Source organism: Agelaius tricolor, unplaced genomic scaffold (assembly GCF_023055355.1).
Source record: "Agelaius tricolor isolate 1412-34295 unplaced genomic scaffold, bAgeTri1.0.p SCAF_15, whole genome shotgun sequence".
Lineage (NCBI taxonomy): Eukaryota > Metazoa > Chordata > Aves > Passeriformes > Icteridae > Agelaius > Agelaius tricolor.
The window spans coordinates 14,156,418-14,171,796 of NW_027269275.1; the positions used below are offsets into that span (position 1 = coordinate 14,156,418).

At 55.3% G+C, this 15,379-nt stretch overlaps 2 protein-coding genes and 4 non-coding genes across 7 annotated transcripts in view; all 6 read left to right on the plus strand.

Moving 5' to 3' along the window:
• The window catches only part of SF3B3 (splicing factor 3b subunit 3), a 28,991-nt gene extending 22,290 nt beyond the window's left edge, over positions 1 to 6,701 (plus strand). The window contains exons 21-26 of the mRNA XM_071440518.1: positions 908 to 1,033; positions 2,106 to 2,318; positions 3,246 to 3,344; positions 3,761 to 3,904; positions 4,673 to 4,777; positions 5,784 to 6,701. Coding sequence (XP_071296619.1) covers positions 908 to 1,033; positions 2,106 to 2,318; positions 3,246 to 3,344; positions 3,761 to 3,904; positions 4,673 to 4,777; positions 5,784 to 5,924 — 828 coding nt within the window. The 3' untranslated portion in view covers positions 5,925 to 6,701. The remainder of the gene's footprint in view (positions 1 to 907; positions 1,034 to 2,105; positions 2,319 to 3,245; positions 3,345 to 3,760; positions 3,905 to 4,672; positions 4,778 to 5,783) is intronic.
• A 2,653-nt stretch (positions 6,702 to 9,354) lies between these two features.
• IL34 (interleukin 34) lies at positions 9,355 to 14,895 on the plus strand. 2 transcript variants are annotated; one of them, XM_071440528.1, is made up of 7 exons: positions 9,355 to 9,466; positions 10,441 to 10,622; positions 10,715 to 10,818; positions 11,108 to 11,185; positions 11,274 to 11,447; positions 14,183 to 14,321; positions 14,421 to 14,895. In XM_071440528.1, exons 2-7 carry the CDS (start codon positions 10,577 to 10,579, stop codon positions 14,438 to 14,440), a joined length of 561 nt encoding a protein of 186 aa, XP_071296629.1. In that variant the 5' UTR covers positions 9,355 to 9,466; positions 10,441 to 10,576; the 3' UTR covers positions 14,441 to 14,895. The 2 variants fall into 2 exon arrangements, with proteins under 2 accessions (XP_071296629.1, XP_071296628.1); XM_071440527.1 differs by having other exon boundaries at positions 9,361 to 9,466; positions 10,281 to 10,622.
• TRNAG-GCC (transfer RNA glycine (anticodon GCC)) lies at positions 11,648 to 11,718 on the plus strand. Its single transcript has one exon. It is a non-coding gene; the product is annotated as a tRNA-Gly (tRNA).
• TRNAG-GCC (transfer RNA glycine (anticodon GCC)) lies at positions 12,294 to 12,364 on the plus strand. Its single transcript has one exon. It is a non-coding gene; the product is annotated as a tRNA-Gly (tRNA).
• On the plus strand, positions 13,292 to 13,362 carry TRNAG-GCC (transfer RNA glycine (anticodon GCC)). The gene has a single exon. It is a non-coding gene; the product is annotated as a tRNA-Gly (tRNA).
• On the plus strand, positions 14,040 to 14,110 carry TRNAG-GCC (transfer RNA glycine (anticodon GCC)). Its single transcript has one exon. It is a non-coding gene; the product is annotated as a tRNA-Gly (tRNA).
• Positions 14,896 to 15,379: the final 484 nt, after the last annotated feature.

The following is a 15,379-nucleotide window of genomic DNA, read 5'->3' on the forward strand; positions in this document are numbered from 1 at the left end:
ACTGTCATCTTCCTTGGATGCTGTTTGATTGTGTGTAGAAATGATTAGTGACCAACTTGTTTGATAGGTCTCAAGGGCTTCAGCAAAAGTTTCAGCAGAAAAATTACTGTTCTTCTCACATGCTTCCAGCATGGCTGAGATTTGAGCAGATGAGCACATGGAAAGGAATGTTGTGGCTTACTCACTTCCTAGAGTCCTGATGCAGTGAGTGGGTTCTGTCCTGGACCACGGCCTTTTCTTCTGCCACTGAACACCCACTGGGAAGTTGACAGAGCTGAAGTTGTGAAATAAACTTTTCTTAACCAGTGCAGCCAAGCTAGGAATGCTATAACTGGAAACTCTCTACATGTTCTTCTTCTCTGCTGTGGCTGATCATTTTGGATTGATTAGATTTTTCAGACAGTAACCCCATCTGAGTTACTGAAATTGTGAACACACTGCAGTTGTTCATATTTAACAATTTCTTTGGTGGCAATGTCAGATGGCTGAATTACATTCATGCCTTGCTTTAAAAACAGTCTGGACAGATTTAGGCAAAGTCTAAAGTTTTTTCTGTTGGTTGTAAACCAAAACTAAGAATTGAGGCAACCAGACCCTTGTCTTCTTTTGCTGCCTGCCCAGTATGGGGTTCTTACAGCAGTCCTTCAGGTGCACTGCCAGCAGTGTGTGTGTGAGTGCCTATGGCTCTCTTATCTCTGTGTGATATCTGCTTCTGTCAAAAGGCCTGTGAGGGACTGACCTGTTGCCTCTCCTGTAGAAAAAGATTGTTATTAGCCTTTTACATTGGAAGCCTTGGTACAGGCCAGTGAACTTCAGCCATATCATTAGCTGAATCTGGTCTGAAGGTTTATGTAAGGTTAGCTCTCTTAATGATGAGGATTGCACAATATTCCTCTTCCCTCTCTAGACCCCAGTGGAGGAGGTTCCTGCAGCCATTGCTCCATTCCAAGGCCGAGTGTTAATTGGAGTTGGGAAGCTCCTGCGTGTGTATGACCTGGGCAAGAAGAAACTGCTTCGGAAATGTGAGAACAAGGTACTGCCTTCTGTTCCTGAGCAGAGCTGTCCATTTGGAACAAGTAATACTTTGCAGCCAGAGTGAAACACGGGGTTTAGCTGCTACTCCAGCCCAAGTGTGTCTATTTGGTCATCAAAGCTGTGTCTTTACCTTGCTGGATGCATCTATCTAGAGGAGTGCTGGACTAGACTGGGCTGTTGTGCTGCCCCTCTGCATCCCCCACACACACCATTTTCTTATCACCTTTCTGACAGTAGTGCTGCAAGTTCCTTTTTGTCCCAGCTCAGTTACTGACCATGTGCAGAGGTCTGTACAGACTGTTCCTTTGGCTGCTGCAAATGTGAGAGGTCCTAGAGAGATAGAACAGAATTGCTGGAAATATTTTGTTAGTTTGGGTGATCAGAAGCTGAAGGGTGCATATGACCACCTCATCAGATCCCCAGAATGCTGAAAAGGTGATTTTCTCTTTAAAATAGGTGGTCCTTTTTGCTGAGCATCTCTGGTGCTTTAGGAAAAGAAATTGCAGAGCATGATTTTCTAACTTAATTGCCTGCTCCTCCCTCTCTCGTGCAAGCTGCAGAACCTGTGCCAGTAGCTCATTACTGAACAAAAGAACTCCAGCAAGCTAACAGACAGCCTGGGAACTTGCAGGGGAGCTTTTTTTTTTTTTTTTTTTTTTGGTGTGGTTTTGTTAGTTTGGTTTTTTTCCCTAAAGGATGACTCACATGAAAAATTGAAGCTTTCCTTTTTGGGCCTTCCATGACCAGGTAGTGAGGAGACATGGAAGCAATGCCTGCTGGTAGGGATGTCCTGGCATCTCCAATCATGGGCTCACCAGCAGCACTTGTTCCCTGGACAGTGTTCATACAGAGAAGGCTGTGGATGCCATGTGGTGCATATTAGGTTGCCCTGTATTGATGGTGTATTTAGAGTGGGACTGTAGTATGGCAGAAATGAGGGTATTTTTGGAGGAATGATGGGAAGTGGGGAGTGAGCTGCAGTTCACGGAGGAAAAAAGAGTGTTTCAGTTGGAATAGGGTTATACTTCCCTGTTTGAAGCACTGAGGTTTTGTCCTTTCTCTCTCAAAAGCACATTGCCAACTACATCTGTGGGATCCAAACCATTGGGCACAGAGTGATTGTTTCAGATGTTCAGGAGAGTTTCATCTGGGTGCGTTACAAAAGGAATGAGAACCAGCTCATTATCTTTGCTGATGACACTTACCCCCGGTGGGTCACTACAGCAACGCTCCTGGATTACGACACCGTGGCTGGGGCAGACAAGTTTGGTAACATCTGTGTGGTGAGTGTGCTTTGCTGAAGTTGGGGCTTTTTGGACATATTTTCCCTTAAAACATCCATGATTTATCTTAAAAGAATGAGAATCTGTCATTAGCTGGAGACAACGCCCTGTACCACTGACTTGTTTTCATGGGATGGCTCTGTCATAGTGGGCTGCAGTTTATCTATTTGCTAAATGAAGCAAATAAGTTAAAGCATCAGCAAGTCATAAACATATTTCTGAGGTGTACAGTAATTTGTGTTTATATTGCCTCAAAAACTTCCTGTCAGTAAACCTTGAAAAGAAGATTGTTGCTGTGAAAGAGCCCATGAGAACTTGAGTCAGGGTTATCACTCTTACTTTTTCTGACTAAACCTCATAGCTGGCATCGAGCTTTCTCTGTCACTTCCTCTTCACAGTTGGCTTTGTCAGCCAACACTTCCCCACTTGGCTGGATTTCAGCAAGGGAGGAGGAAAGAATAGATGGTCTTTCTGGCAGAGCTTTGATCTCTCTCTGAAGCGTGCTCGGGTGCTTCGGAGTGCAGAGTTCAGCAAGTGTCAGATGCTGCGCCTGCAGAATTGGGCCAAAACACACAAATCAATCCTCTTCAGTTTTCCTGCCCCACATCCATCAAACTGTTTCCTTAGTGGAAACCACCTTCAGATGTGTTTGACCATACCTCCCAGGGTGATCTGCAAGTGCCAGGCCAGGCAGAGACTGGGTGTGAGGCCTTGCCCATGTTTCTGGGTGATGGGTTATTGGTCTTGTTACCACAGTTGTCATATAACTGTAAAGGCTGTTTTGGAGAGGCACCTGGATGATTCTGCTGTAAGTGTAAAGTGGTTCTTGCAGAGTCCACAAAGGCAGCCTTTCAGGCAGCACAAGGGCGCTCCAGAGATAATGTGCTGCTTCTCTGCAGCTTGCTGATTCTTCCTCTTTCAACACAGGTGAGATTGCCTCCCAACACCAATGATGAGGTAGATGAGGATCCCACAGGCAACAAAGCTCTCTGGGACAGGGGCCTGCTTAATGGAGCATCGCAGAAGGTAATACTTTGTGGGAAGCACATGGTTATTGTAGGAAAAGAAAGCACTGCTTTTCTGTGAAGGCCTTTGCAGTGTTGTCCAGGAGATGTATTGGCAGTTCTGCTTCTACGCAATCTGCTGTGCTGTGGGCGATCTGTTTTCACTGTTGCTGCAAGCCAAATTTCTGAAATCCCAGCTGAAGCCTATTTGGTGTGTTTGAGGGAAGCAGCTCATTTTCTTTTGCTGCTTTCTCTCATTACTTGCATCCATTTGTCCAGCTGAGTTTTGCCATCTGGTCACAGGTGGAAGGCACTTCCTCTCTAGAAAGGCATTTCAGAACTGGCAGTTGGCTGAATTTATTCTGCTTTCCTCTCTCAAGCCCTTTGATGCTTTTATATAAGCCAAAGAAAAAACATGCTTCTGTGCTTGCCTTTCAGGCTGAAGTGATTATGAATTATCATGTGGGAGAAACGGTGCTTTCCTTGCAGAAGACCACACTGATTCCAGGAGGCTCTGAATCTCTTGTTTATACAACCTTATCAGGGGGAATAGGAATCTTGGTCCCTTTTACTTCCCATGAGGTAAGCAAGCCCAAGCATCAGGCTGCAGTCTTGCTGCTTTTTGTGCACCCATCCACAGCCAATATATTAAATGTGCTGCATTCCCTGGAGGGCTCCACAGTGGCTGAAAACCTGAGCTACAGGAGAGCCTGTGGCTCCAATGCAGAAGGGAAGAGAAGGAGTTTGTTGAGTTCTGCATTGGTTCTATAAAGAGTTGAGAGCATTCCTTGTTGCACTGTTGTTCTGTGTCTGTTTGTGCTTTCAAGGAGCTTTGGGTGATTCAGTGTCTGAGGAGGGAGGGGTAGTTTGGCATGCTTTGTGTAGCCTCTAAACTGTTGATCAGGCAGTGATGTTTCAAGTCCTGAGGATGATACTCTGTACTCTATTTGCTGTGGTCTCTTGGAGCATTGGATAGCAAGACATTCCCTGTTGGAACTGCAGCTCCATGCTACACAGCTGCTCTATGCCTCATTTTCTGGGAGGCTGATCCTGACCAGGGTGGCTGCTTAACTCTGCTGTGGGTGCTTTCCAGGTGGAAGGGGGTGAGGGGGTAGCTGTGACTTTCGCTGCCATGTGCAGGGCTGCTCTGGCAGAGTCTGTTAATCACAGAGCCACAGAATGGTTTGGACTGGAAGGGACGTTTAAAGATCATTTTCTCCAACCCCAAATAGCCATGTAATGACAGTGTTTCAGCCAGGGCAGGAGCACCTTCTAATGGATGTTGTCTTGCCTTGCTAGCAGCCCTGATGTGTACCAAACTGTTCTCTTACCAATCCTTTATCTCCCCAGGATCACGACTTCTTCCAGCACGTGGAAATGCACTTACGGTCTGAGCACCCTCCTCTCTGTGGACGGGACCATCTCAGTTTCCGCTCCTACTACTTCCCGGTGAAGGTGAGCCCTGAGCACCTGGGATCACCTGGCCATGGGCTGCAGGGAGTTGCTTTGGGGCACCGAGCTGCCTTGAGGCTGGCAGAAGCAAGGCAAGGTTATTGTCTTGTACAAGGCAAGCTTGCTGTTTAGTAGGGAGAACTGAGGCACTGCCATTAATGGCTTGTGTGGTGCCTGTGGTAGCTGGCTCTTGAGCAGCAGTCTGGTAGGAGAACAGTACTTAGCACTTAATACATGTCTGTTTTGGCTTCTTAACTCTTGTAATGAGCCTCCCGAGGGTTGATCCTAAGACCTAAGCCCAGAGGTGCTGTAGCTGCACTTCTCTACTACCCACAGCATCTCCATTTTCCACCAGGAGAAGCAGCATTACATAGCTGTTGGTGTGGCTGGATCAAACTGAGTGCTGCCCTGGATTATATTTTTTCCACCACCACTGGAAAGGAAAATTCAAGTTCAGAAAGAGCTGTTCCTTCCTATTTCTGCTTTTGAGGAACTATTAGAAGCTGTGAACTGCTAAATGCTCTGATCAGATGGATCCCAGTGGTAGCTACTACCAGAGTAATAAGTCTGGAGTCAGTCAGAATACTGTCCCAGCAGATGAAGGTCTCTAGGAGTGGAGTGTGGTGGTGGTCTCTGAGCTTGAGGCTGATTTGCCACATACACAGCCTCAAAGATTGCTCCCATTTGATTGAAGCTGCCTTTGTCATCACTTGCAGCCTCCCCCAGCCTTCCCAGTGCAGGGCTCAGACCCAGGTGGATCTCTCTTCCTTTCCCTTCTGTGATTCTTCAGCTGCTCCCAGGCCTTTTGGGTTACTGTTTTGTTAATCAAGCTGGCCAGTAATTAATGTGATGCTATTCAGCAGATGAGGTCACCAAGCATGGTCTTGTTTCCAGGACAGGGTTAAGAAACTCCCGGGAACAAACTGTTTGTGGCCATTTTTCCCTGTTTAGGCAGGGTTCAGTGCCTCTGTGTGGTTTCGATTCAGTTCTCTCCTCCTTGCCCCTCCAGAACGTGATTGATGGGGACCTGTGTGAGCAGTTCAACTCCATGGAGCCTAACAAACAGAAGAATGTGGCCGAGGAGCTGGACCGGACCCCACCCGAGGTGTCCAAGAAGCTGGAGGACATCCGCACACGCTACGCGTTCTGAGTGGCAGCTGGCAGGGGCAGAAATGCTCCTGGCTCCTCTGGGTGCTCTTCCAGGCACCATCGGGAGGAGCAATGTGTGCTTTTTTCCCCCCCTTTTCAAATATTGGTTTGGTCCTCTTGGTTTGTGTTTCAAAGTAACGTGACTCCAGTAAATACAGTATCAGCTATTAGGTTTCCCAACACATCCTGCTGCCTATGTGAAGGCTCCTGACATTCCGGCTTCTGGCCAGAGCAGTTCTCTCTTGGGAAGTGCCCAAGCAGGGCCTACAGCTGACCCTCAGCCCCATCTCCTTGTCCTCCCTTTCGGATGGAGGAGTCCTAGGGGTCTTGCTGAAAGTTCTGTAGGGCAGATCCAGCTGAGTCTTTGTTGGGCCAAGTAGGGTTTGTGATTTCCCAGCATTTTAGGAAAGGAAAAAGGAAAGGAAAGAGCTGTGGCATGATTCAGGATTACCAGGCTCCTCTTTTAGTAGCCACTGCTGAACTGCTCTGGGCTTACACTAGTCCTGGGGCAGCCAATGGGAAGCTGGCTGTGGAGGGTGTAACTGTCACACTTGTCTTGAACGTTTTCTTCTGAATTGTAAGGGGGTTTTTTGGACTTGCCATTTCTGACTGTTTTCCCTGTAAATAGAGTTTTGTACAATGTTGACTCACTTGGGGGTGGGGAAGAGCGAGGCCTGAGTCTGGGACTTGATTTGTTTCATAATAACTTTGGCAAGAGAGTGTCTCCAAGCTGTGACTGTGAGCAGCACATGAAGAATAAAAGCCTGTTTTTTCATTACCCTGGCGCTGGGGCTCTTCTCCTTCATGGCAGCTGCTGCTGACCTGGCGGGAGCAGGAGGGGAGGAGGAGGAATACAGAAATATGCACACCCTGAGCCCTTGTGCTCCTGCAGGCCCCTCGCTGCCCCCCTGCCCCATCTGGAGCTGGTGCCCTGCTGCTTGGTCTGCCCTGGGCCACACACAAAACAGGCTGTGGAGAGAGGGGAGAGTCATTCTTGCAGCCGTTCCAGAGCATGGCTGCATGTTGTTACCCAGCCTAGCAGCTGCAGCTCTGGGAGGAGCAGCTGGCTGCCAGGAGGGCTGGGGAAAGGTCCTTGTCCCAGAGGCTTGGTAGCTGGCTGCAGGGGCTCCCAGTTGGAGTGTACCCACACAGCAAGTGCTTCCTGGTTCTGCTGGGTTACTCCCTGCTTCCTTCCTGCTGGTGGGGACAGTCTGATAGCCTGTGACATCCCAGTAAGGATGCTGCTCCCCACTTGGGCTTGGAGAGACAGGCGATCCTTGATGCCTGTGTTGCCTTTGAACAGCTTTCACATTCTCTGGTGCACGTACTGTGGGGTGAGGGCAAACACACCCTTCTGCCCTGTCCTTTGCACCCTCCTCTCCCCTCCTGCTTTGTTTCAACCTCGCAGGCCTGTGTTGGCAGGGGCTTACAACGCTGGGCTGCACCCTTTGGCTCTGCCAGCCCCACCCGTGCTGGCAGAGCAAAGGGCTTTGTGCTCCCTTCTGTGACCTCAGTGGGGGCGGCTGTGTCAAGGAGGGGGCAAAGGGGAGCTGAGCTTTGTGAGGTCCAGCTTCTGGCTTGCCATCAAGTGCTCACCCTGTGCTCCCTGTCCTCCCTGAGGGAGTGATGCTTTGGATCAGAGGGCACTTCCAACAGGGCTCCAGTGGCCCTTGGTATTTGTCATCCTGGTGTCCTGAAAGTGAAAGCTGGGGGAGCGGGGGCGTGTCTTGATGTTCCCAAACTGGTTCCAAGCACAAGGTTTTACTTGCTCGGCTGTGCCTGGTGAATAACCTGCTTCCAGTAAAAGGCAAGGCCTGGGGGCACCCATTCCTAGCCATGAGGAGCCTGGGGGTTTGTGGGGAGCTGCCTGAGCCCCCAGCTCCCCTTCACTGGGACAAGGAAAGTTTCTCTCAGAGCGAGCTCCCCCCTGCAGCTGCAGGGGATCGGGGTCCTGCTGCCGTGTGGGCGCAGAGCTCCCGGGGCTGTGCACAGGAAGCTCTTTGCCTTGGGCTCATCCCAGCACTGATTTCCAGCCCCGGAGCAGCCAGGGAGAGCGCACCGCCCCCAGCACGGTGCTGCGCCGTTCTGCACTCTCCCTTCTCTTCCTCGCCCCATCCCGGCTGCCAGGCTGATGAATACGTGGGCAGGGAATGCTGTTAAATGGCTTCCTCCAGCGACTGCAGCAGCTGCGGGCAAATTCCCTGCGGACACCTGAGTGAGGAGCTCAGCGGCTCCTTCCCTGCTTAGAGCTGAGCATCTTGGCCCCGACGAGTGCTGGGAGGGAGGCAAGGCCGTGCCTGAGACTGGCCAGGACCAGGGGAAGCTTGGCAGGAGCACGGCAGTGGCCCTGACTGCATGCCAGGGGAATCCCAGTGCGCTCTCACAGGCAGAAGTGCATTCCTTCCCACGCGTTTCCCTGGGAGCACTGACCCACTCTTTGATAGCCGATTTTCTTGCTGACCCTTTGGATGCTCAGCAGCCCTGAGCACAGACACAGTGGCTCTTCCAAGGGGCTCTTCAGGATGATGTGGGGGAGGACAATGTCCCATGTCCCTTGGCCGCTGCTCCTGGCAGGAGCTCAGCCCTGAAGCATCCTGAGAGGATGATGTGGACTTAAGTCAGAGGGCGCAGAGTCCTGCTGGCCTGGAGCCAGTTTAGAATACCTCAGCCCCTCCGAGATAAGTGCTGCAGTGCAGCCCTTCCCCGGGCGCATTGTGGGAAGGCACTGGGCTGACTCCCACCTTGATTGCCCCAAACGTGCCCATGGGTGCTCAGTGCAGAAAGTGCCCTGGGTCACCCTGCCAGGAAAGCCCAGCACCCTAGAGGTGCCAGTGCTGGCAGAGCAGAGCACCCAGGGAAGCCTAGAGCTGTGCAGAGTAGTCAGCTGGGCAGGCCAGGGGCTATGTGGGCACCAGACTGGGTTGGGTGGACACCCTGCAGGGACGGCTCAGCACCCTGAGGAATGGAGGAGGCATTCACCATAGTTAGACCAGCACACAGGGTGTGGTGCAGCAAAGTACCCCGAGGAGCAGGGAGGGACCCAGCAGGATGAGCCAGACACCCTGGGGATGCTCAGTTGGATGAGCTGAGCATGCTGGGGGGTACCTTGGCCAGGTGAACTGAGCAGCTGAGCATCCCGGGGACACCTGCCTGGAACAGGGGCAGATACTCTCGAGGGTCAGCTAAGCACGCTGGGGACACCCAGCTGGCTGAGCCGAGTACCCTGGGGACACCCAGCTGGGGCAGCAAAGCACCCCGAGGAGCAGGGAGGTACCCACGAGGGTTAGCCAGGCACCCTGGGGACACCCCAGCCTGGGCTACCTGCGTACCCTGGGGACACCCACCCGGCTGGGCTGGCCGAGCACCCGCGGCGGAGCGGGGCCGGACTCTCCCGGGCCGTGCGGGGCGGTCGCTCGGTCCCCACTCCCCGCCCGGCCGCCGCCCCGCCCGCTCCCCGCGCCGCCGCCCCCCGCCCGCCTCCCGGGAAGCGCGGGCACGGCCCCGCCGCCGCCGCCGCCCGCGGGTGGACGCGTCCCGCGCCAGGTGGGTCCGCGGAGCCGCGCGCGGGGGGCGCGGGGGGCGGCCGGGCAGCCACGGCCCCGCTCGGGGACGCGGCACGGGGCACACGCACCCCGCGAGCCGGCCGTGTCCGCCTGGGGACGCGCGGCGGGGACACGGCACAGAGGTCCCTCCACTGGGGATTGTGGGTGGCACTCTGCGCTGGGACACCGCACGGCGCCTTCGCGTGGGGGCACGGCGCGGTACACGGCACGGCTGCTTTCCCTTGGGACATGGCATCGCGTGGGGACACAGCGTGGCCCCCCTGGCACCGGGGCATAGTGTGGGGACGCAGATGGGGCCACTTCTGTGCTGGGATGGACAGCACATGGACACAACACACACCCTCCTTCGCAAGGGGACACGCTTGCGGAACATGTGGCACGAGGACATGCTATGATCTCCTTCCACAGCGCGGGGGCATGGCAGAGCCCCCTTCGCAGGGGTGCAGGGACACGACACCTCTGTGTGGGGTCCCAGCATGCGGTGGCTTGGCCATTTCACCAGCCCCCGTCCCCCAGCGTTCCTCGGCTGAGGCTGGACTTAGCCACCTCTGGGATAACGGGGCTGGGTTGATCCCCCTCCTTCCCTGGAAATCCCCTGAGGGTGTCATCGGGGAAGCCCTGGTAGCCCTGCCCCAAGTGGGATATAGGCATACACGGCTCCACGGCCACCCGAGGCTCACGCGGGGCTGTCCCTTCCCCGTGGCCACCGGGGCTCAGAGCAGATGTCCTGCCTGGGGGCTGCAGCCTGGGCCCCTGCCTGCCCTGGGGCTGCAGCCGGGGCTCTCTTCCCCCAGATTCCCTCTTGCAGTCCGGGGGTGCTCCTGCACCCCTGCAAACACATCCCTGCCAACACCCTGTGACGGCCCCGGGACCTGCTGCCTCCCTGCCACCAGCTGGAGAGGAGAAGCCAGCGGGGACTGCCGGGAAGGGGGACTAACCCCCCATCCATGGCAGGGAACAACTACCCGGGGCTACCGGAGAGCAGCCAGTGCCCGGAGCCTACACCTGTCCCTTGTCCCCACACCATCCACGCCACTGCCCTGGAGGCTCCCGGTGAGCCCCAGCCATGTAGGCACAGCCTGGGGCTCCAATGATGGCCACCATCAACATGCAGCAGGGCTACGCTGCCGTCCTATGTGAGTACAGCTGGGGGACGGGGGGATGGCCTCAGGAGTCCCCTCAGTGGGTGTCCCTGAGGGGGCTGATGCCACTGGCTTTGGCTGCCCAGGTGTCCTGGCTGTGCTGGGGCTGGAGGCCGCGGCGCCGGGCGAATGCGAGCTCACCCGCCTGCTCCAGGACAAGCTGCAGTATGAGATGCGCCTGCAGTACATGGTAACCCCAGCTTTGGGAGGTGGGGGGACACCTGGCATTGCAGGGCCCCAATTTGCTCCAAGGGGGTCATGGGTGGGGGGCAGCACCCACTGCTCTACAGTGGCTGGGTGCTGGGTGCTGTGTTTTTTACCAGGGACAATTTATGCGAAATTGTGCCCAGGGTTACTTCTGCTGGGGGCTGACCACATCAAAGTGCTTTTGCACTGGCTCCCCAGTGTCATAATGCTGGCAAGGATGTGCCCATTACTTTGCCCCTTGCCAGCCCCCTTGCTCTTCCTTGCCTTTCCAGAAACATTACTTTCCCATCGACTACACAGTCCAGGTCCAGTACGAAGAGGTGCTGAGGCCATCCAACATCACCCGCCTGGTAAGACAGTGACAGGGGACAGGGACAGTGACGGGAGCGCTCCAGGGACCCACGGGGGCTGCACGGCTCTCACCCTCTTGCCCTCCAGCGCAACGGGACGGTGTCGGAGGCAGCTCTGCGGTACCTCTGGTTCCATGTCAGCTCCCAGGCCGTGCTGCGGATCCGTGAGGTGCTGCCGGAGAAGCACCCATCCCGGAAGTACACCCAGGAGCTCTGCCAGCTCTTTGATGCCCTGGGCAAGGAGTACAGCAAGTACCGGCAGGTGAGAATCCCCCTGGCACCCCACGTCTCGCACTCGTGTGCTGGGAGGACACGCACTGAGTCCCCCAGGAGGGGACAACACGGGCAAGGAGGTTTTCCCTGTGTTCTGTGGAAGGACCATCAAGAGCAGAGTGCAAGGACAGAAATCGAAGGCAGGGTGCAGGAGACTAAGGCAGTGCCTCAGCATCATTTCCCCATCTGGCATTGGTGGTTCAGTGGTAGAATTCTCGCCTGCCACGCGGGGGGCCCGGGTTCGATTCCCGGCCAATGCAAGACATTTTTCTTTTTCTTGCCTGCAATCCGTTCCCCCTTGGGGGACCTACTGACTTGGGCAGGGGAGAACGGGATTGTCACACACACCGACCTCCGTCACGGGGTGGCACCACCAGGGCCGGCGGTTGCGGGGGATCAGGCAGAAGGTGCCCAGGAGTTAATTCCTGTTTTCCCGGTGACGGTTCTGCCTTTCTGCCTAAGCTTCTGCTGCCTCGATGGAGCTGCTGCACCCCGAGACAGTTGCGTTTGTGTGCTGGATGTGGGTGGCCTGTCACAGCCGGGTTGCCATGTGAAGCCAAAGAGTGTCTGGGTTGTCCTGTGCCACAGGCAGGTTGTACAGCGCCCCTCCGTGGAGGAAGAGAGGAAGTTTTGCAGTGTTGTGTCATGAGAGGGTTAACAGTGAGGGCTGCTGAGAAGGCCTCCTTGCTGCAGGTGTATGCGAGTCAGCGGGAGCCGTGTCGCCATGGGCTGGAGGCGCGTAAAGAGAGCTGTGATAAGGGAGGGTGTTCAGAGGTGGCAGGGCCTGTCCCTGGTTTGGGAGCGTGGGGGAGGGCTGGGAAGCGTTGCACATCTGGCATTGGTGGTTCAGTGGTAGAATTCTCGCCTGCCACGCGGGAGGCCCGGGTTCGATTCCCGGCCAATGCAACAGCTGTATCCTTTTGCACCTTGCTGTCCTTTGGCCGCTGCCAGGGTGCGTGCTCCTTTGGGCATCTCTGTAGAGGTTGCTCCCTCTGCATCTTCCCTCAGGGTCAACTTTGTAGTTTGTGTGGGTGCTCAGGCCCCAGGTGGCAGCAGCAGCTCTGGCTGTAGTGACAGTCCTTGGCTCGGTGGCACCGGGGAGCAGTAAGAGGAGATGGTTTGTTGAATGACCAGCCCGACTGGGTGCCAGGGAGACTCAATGACGGCAAGGGGTGCTATGTCGGTGACAGTAAAGGTCCCAGGCTTAGGAGCAGTGGGAGGGGCTGGTTCATGTCAAGGGTGCCCAGGCCATGGAAGCAGATGGCAGCTGTGGGCAGCTCTACATCTGGCATTTGTGGTTCAGTGGGACAATTATTGTGCTCCCTTTCAAAAGCCAGGGTTTGGTTCCTCATCAGTGCAGCCCAGTGTCCTGACTTTCACCTCTGCAGCCCCCAGCCCCTCCACCTGACTTGAGCTCCATGCAGCCATGGGTTGCTTGTGGCTGGGAGGTGCTGCTGCACCCCAAGGCAGAGGTGTTTGTGTGCTGGATGTGGGTGACCTGTCACAGCCGGGTTGCCATGTGAAGCCAAAGAGTGTCTGGGTTGTCCTGTTCCACGGGCAGGTTGTGCAGCCCCTCTGTGGAGAGAGGGAGCTTTGCAGTGTTGTGTCATGAGAGGGTTAACAGTGAGGGCTGCTGAGAAGGCCTCCTTACTGGTGGGGCAGTAGAAGAGGCACTTCCGTGGGCTGGAGCCGCGGTATCAGAGCTGAGTGTTGGGGTGTCCTTTGTGTGTGTCTTTGTGTGTGGTGAGCTCACAGCCGGCAGTGCCTGCCCTCATTACGTTCACACACGGATGTGGGGCCGTCTGGGGACGGTTCAAGCTTCTTGCACATCTGGCATTGGTGGTTCAGTGGTAGAATTCTCGCCTGCCACGCGGGAGGCCCGGGTTCGATTCCCGGCCAATGCAACAGCTGTATTCTTTTTCCACCCTGCTGTCCCTTGGGGCACCATGGGGATTCCCCTGGGTGCCTGGAGGGGTTACACACCTCTCTGGCACATCTTTCTGGCACATCTTTCATGGGAGGAGTGTCACTCACGGTGGAACAAAGCCAGGGCACTTTGGTGATCCCCGGGGACTTGGTGGCACAGAGGGTCCATGGCCCCCTGACAATGAGGGTTTATAGTTTGGTGGCAGTGACAAGGGTCTTTGGCTCGGTGGCAGTGAGGCCCAGGCCAATCGGGCCTGCACAGCTCTGGGGGGTGCAGCCACACTCAAGAAGGGCTGTGTTTGGGCACTGGATGTGCGTGGCCTGTCACAGCTGGGTCAGCAATGTGAATCCAAGGCATGGCTGGGTTGTTCTGTGCCCCGGGGCAGGTTGTGCAGCCCTCTGTGGAGAAAGGGAGCTTTGCTCTCAGTTTTGCAGTGCTGTGTCACGAGAGGGTTAACAGTGAGGGCTGCTGAGAAGGTGTAGGTGTCGTGATGGCTTGATGCAGGGGATGTGAGGCATCGGGAAGAGGTGTTGGCCTGGGCTGGAGGTGCGTAAAGAGAGCTGTGTTGGGGTGATGAGGAAGGGTGTTCAGAGGTGGCAGGGCCTGTCCCTGGTTTGGGAGCGTGGGGGAGGGCTGGGAAGCGTTGCACATCTGGCATTGGTGGTTCAGTGGTAGAATTCTCGCCTGCCACGCGGGAGGCCCGGGTTCGATTCCCGGCCAATGCAACAGCTGTATTCTTTTGCACCCTGCTGTCCCTTGGGGCACCTTGGTGACATCCTGGTGATCTGTCACTGCAGACAGACGTGGAAACTGTGGTGGCCGATCTGGTGAAGCTGATCCACAGCGCGGGCGCTGAGAGGCGGAGCAAGGCTGTGCGCCCCAAGGCACTGCTGGACAACTGCCTCAAGGTCATGAGGATGCTCTACGGGGTGCCCTGTGAGTTGGGGGTCAGGGTGGGGGGCCTGACCTCGGGGAACGCAGGTGGCACACAGGGGCACCGTGTCCCACACCATGGAACCTGTTCCCTCTGCTCAGGTCGGTGGGAATCCACCTAACACTGTGGAAGACCCCTCACTCCACCCCTCACTTGACACCTCCTTGCCCTGGAGCCCTGGATGCTGCCTCTGCTCTGCTCCTCCCAGAGCCCCATGGTGGGTTCCCAAGGAAGCTCCAAAGGTGGGACAAATGCCACTCCTTCCAGGACCAAACACAACCCTTTCCAGAGCTGTGGGACTCTTTATGGCTGCGGGATCTCGTCCATCCGAAATGTCTGCCACCCTTTGCATGGGTGTGGGGTCAGACACAGCCCCCTGTGGCAGGCAGCTGTTGGGGGGACACACAGCCCTCCCTGCCCACAGGGCAGGTGAGGGCATCACCCTGTTCCTCTCCATTTGTATTTTTTCCTCAGCTTTGATTAAACATCAGTTAATTCTGTAGCAATGCAGCTCAGCTTCTGACTGGGTCCTGGGAGCCTCCAGCCTTACCCGAAATAAAGGACCAGCAAAGAGAACCCCACTGCCTCTACTGCCTCCTCTTTTGGGGTGTCAGCCACCTCCCTCACTCTGACAAAGGGACCCCTGCCAAGCTGCCTCTGTCAGCCCCGGCTGCTTCCCCAGCAAGGAAACATCTGGATTTTTTTGTTGTGCTTGGTGGCACACTGGAGGCACTGGGGCTGCCTGGCTGCCTCCCCCCTTCACAGCTTAGTTAATTACCTTCATCAGCTATTAGAGACCTTAATTGGTGTATGCATGGCTTAGGCTCATGAGTCAATGGGCACTGCAGCATGAGTGAACATCTTCCTTCTTCTCCTCCTCCTCCTCCTCCTCCTCCTCCTCCTCCTCCTCCTCCTCCTCCTCCTTTTCCTCCTCCCTTCATGCCTAGTGATGATTCCTGTTTATATAAAGCCCACACAGAGCTCATATAAAACTCACAGTAGATCCACTGCTTGATAAGAGCTTTAACTAGAGGGACCTGACTCCCATCCCTGCTGGCTT

Excerpts from the sequence above, each read along its gene's own strand:
- IL34 (XM_071440528.1), top strand. The coding sequence starts at position 10,577 with ATGATGGCCACCATCAACATGCAGCAGGGCTACGCTGCCGTCCTAT. Across the intron at positions 10,819-11,107 it reads AGATGCGCCTGCAGTACATG|AAACATTACTTTCCCATCGA; the intron begins GTAACCCCAGCT and ends TTGCCTTTCCAG. Across the intron at positions 11,448-14,182 it reads AGTACAGCAAGTACCGGCAG|ACAGACGTGGAAACTGTGGT; the intron begins GTGAGAATCCCC and ends CTGTCACTGCAG.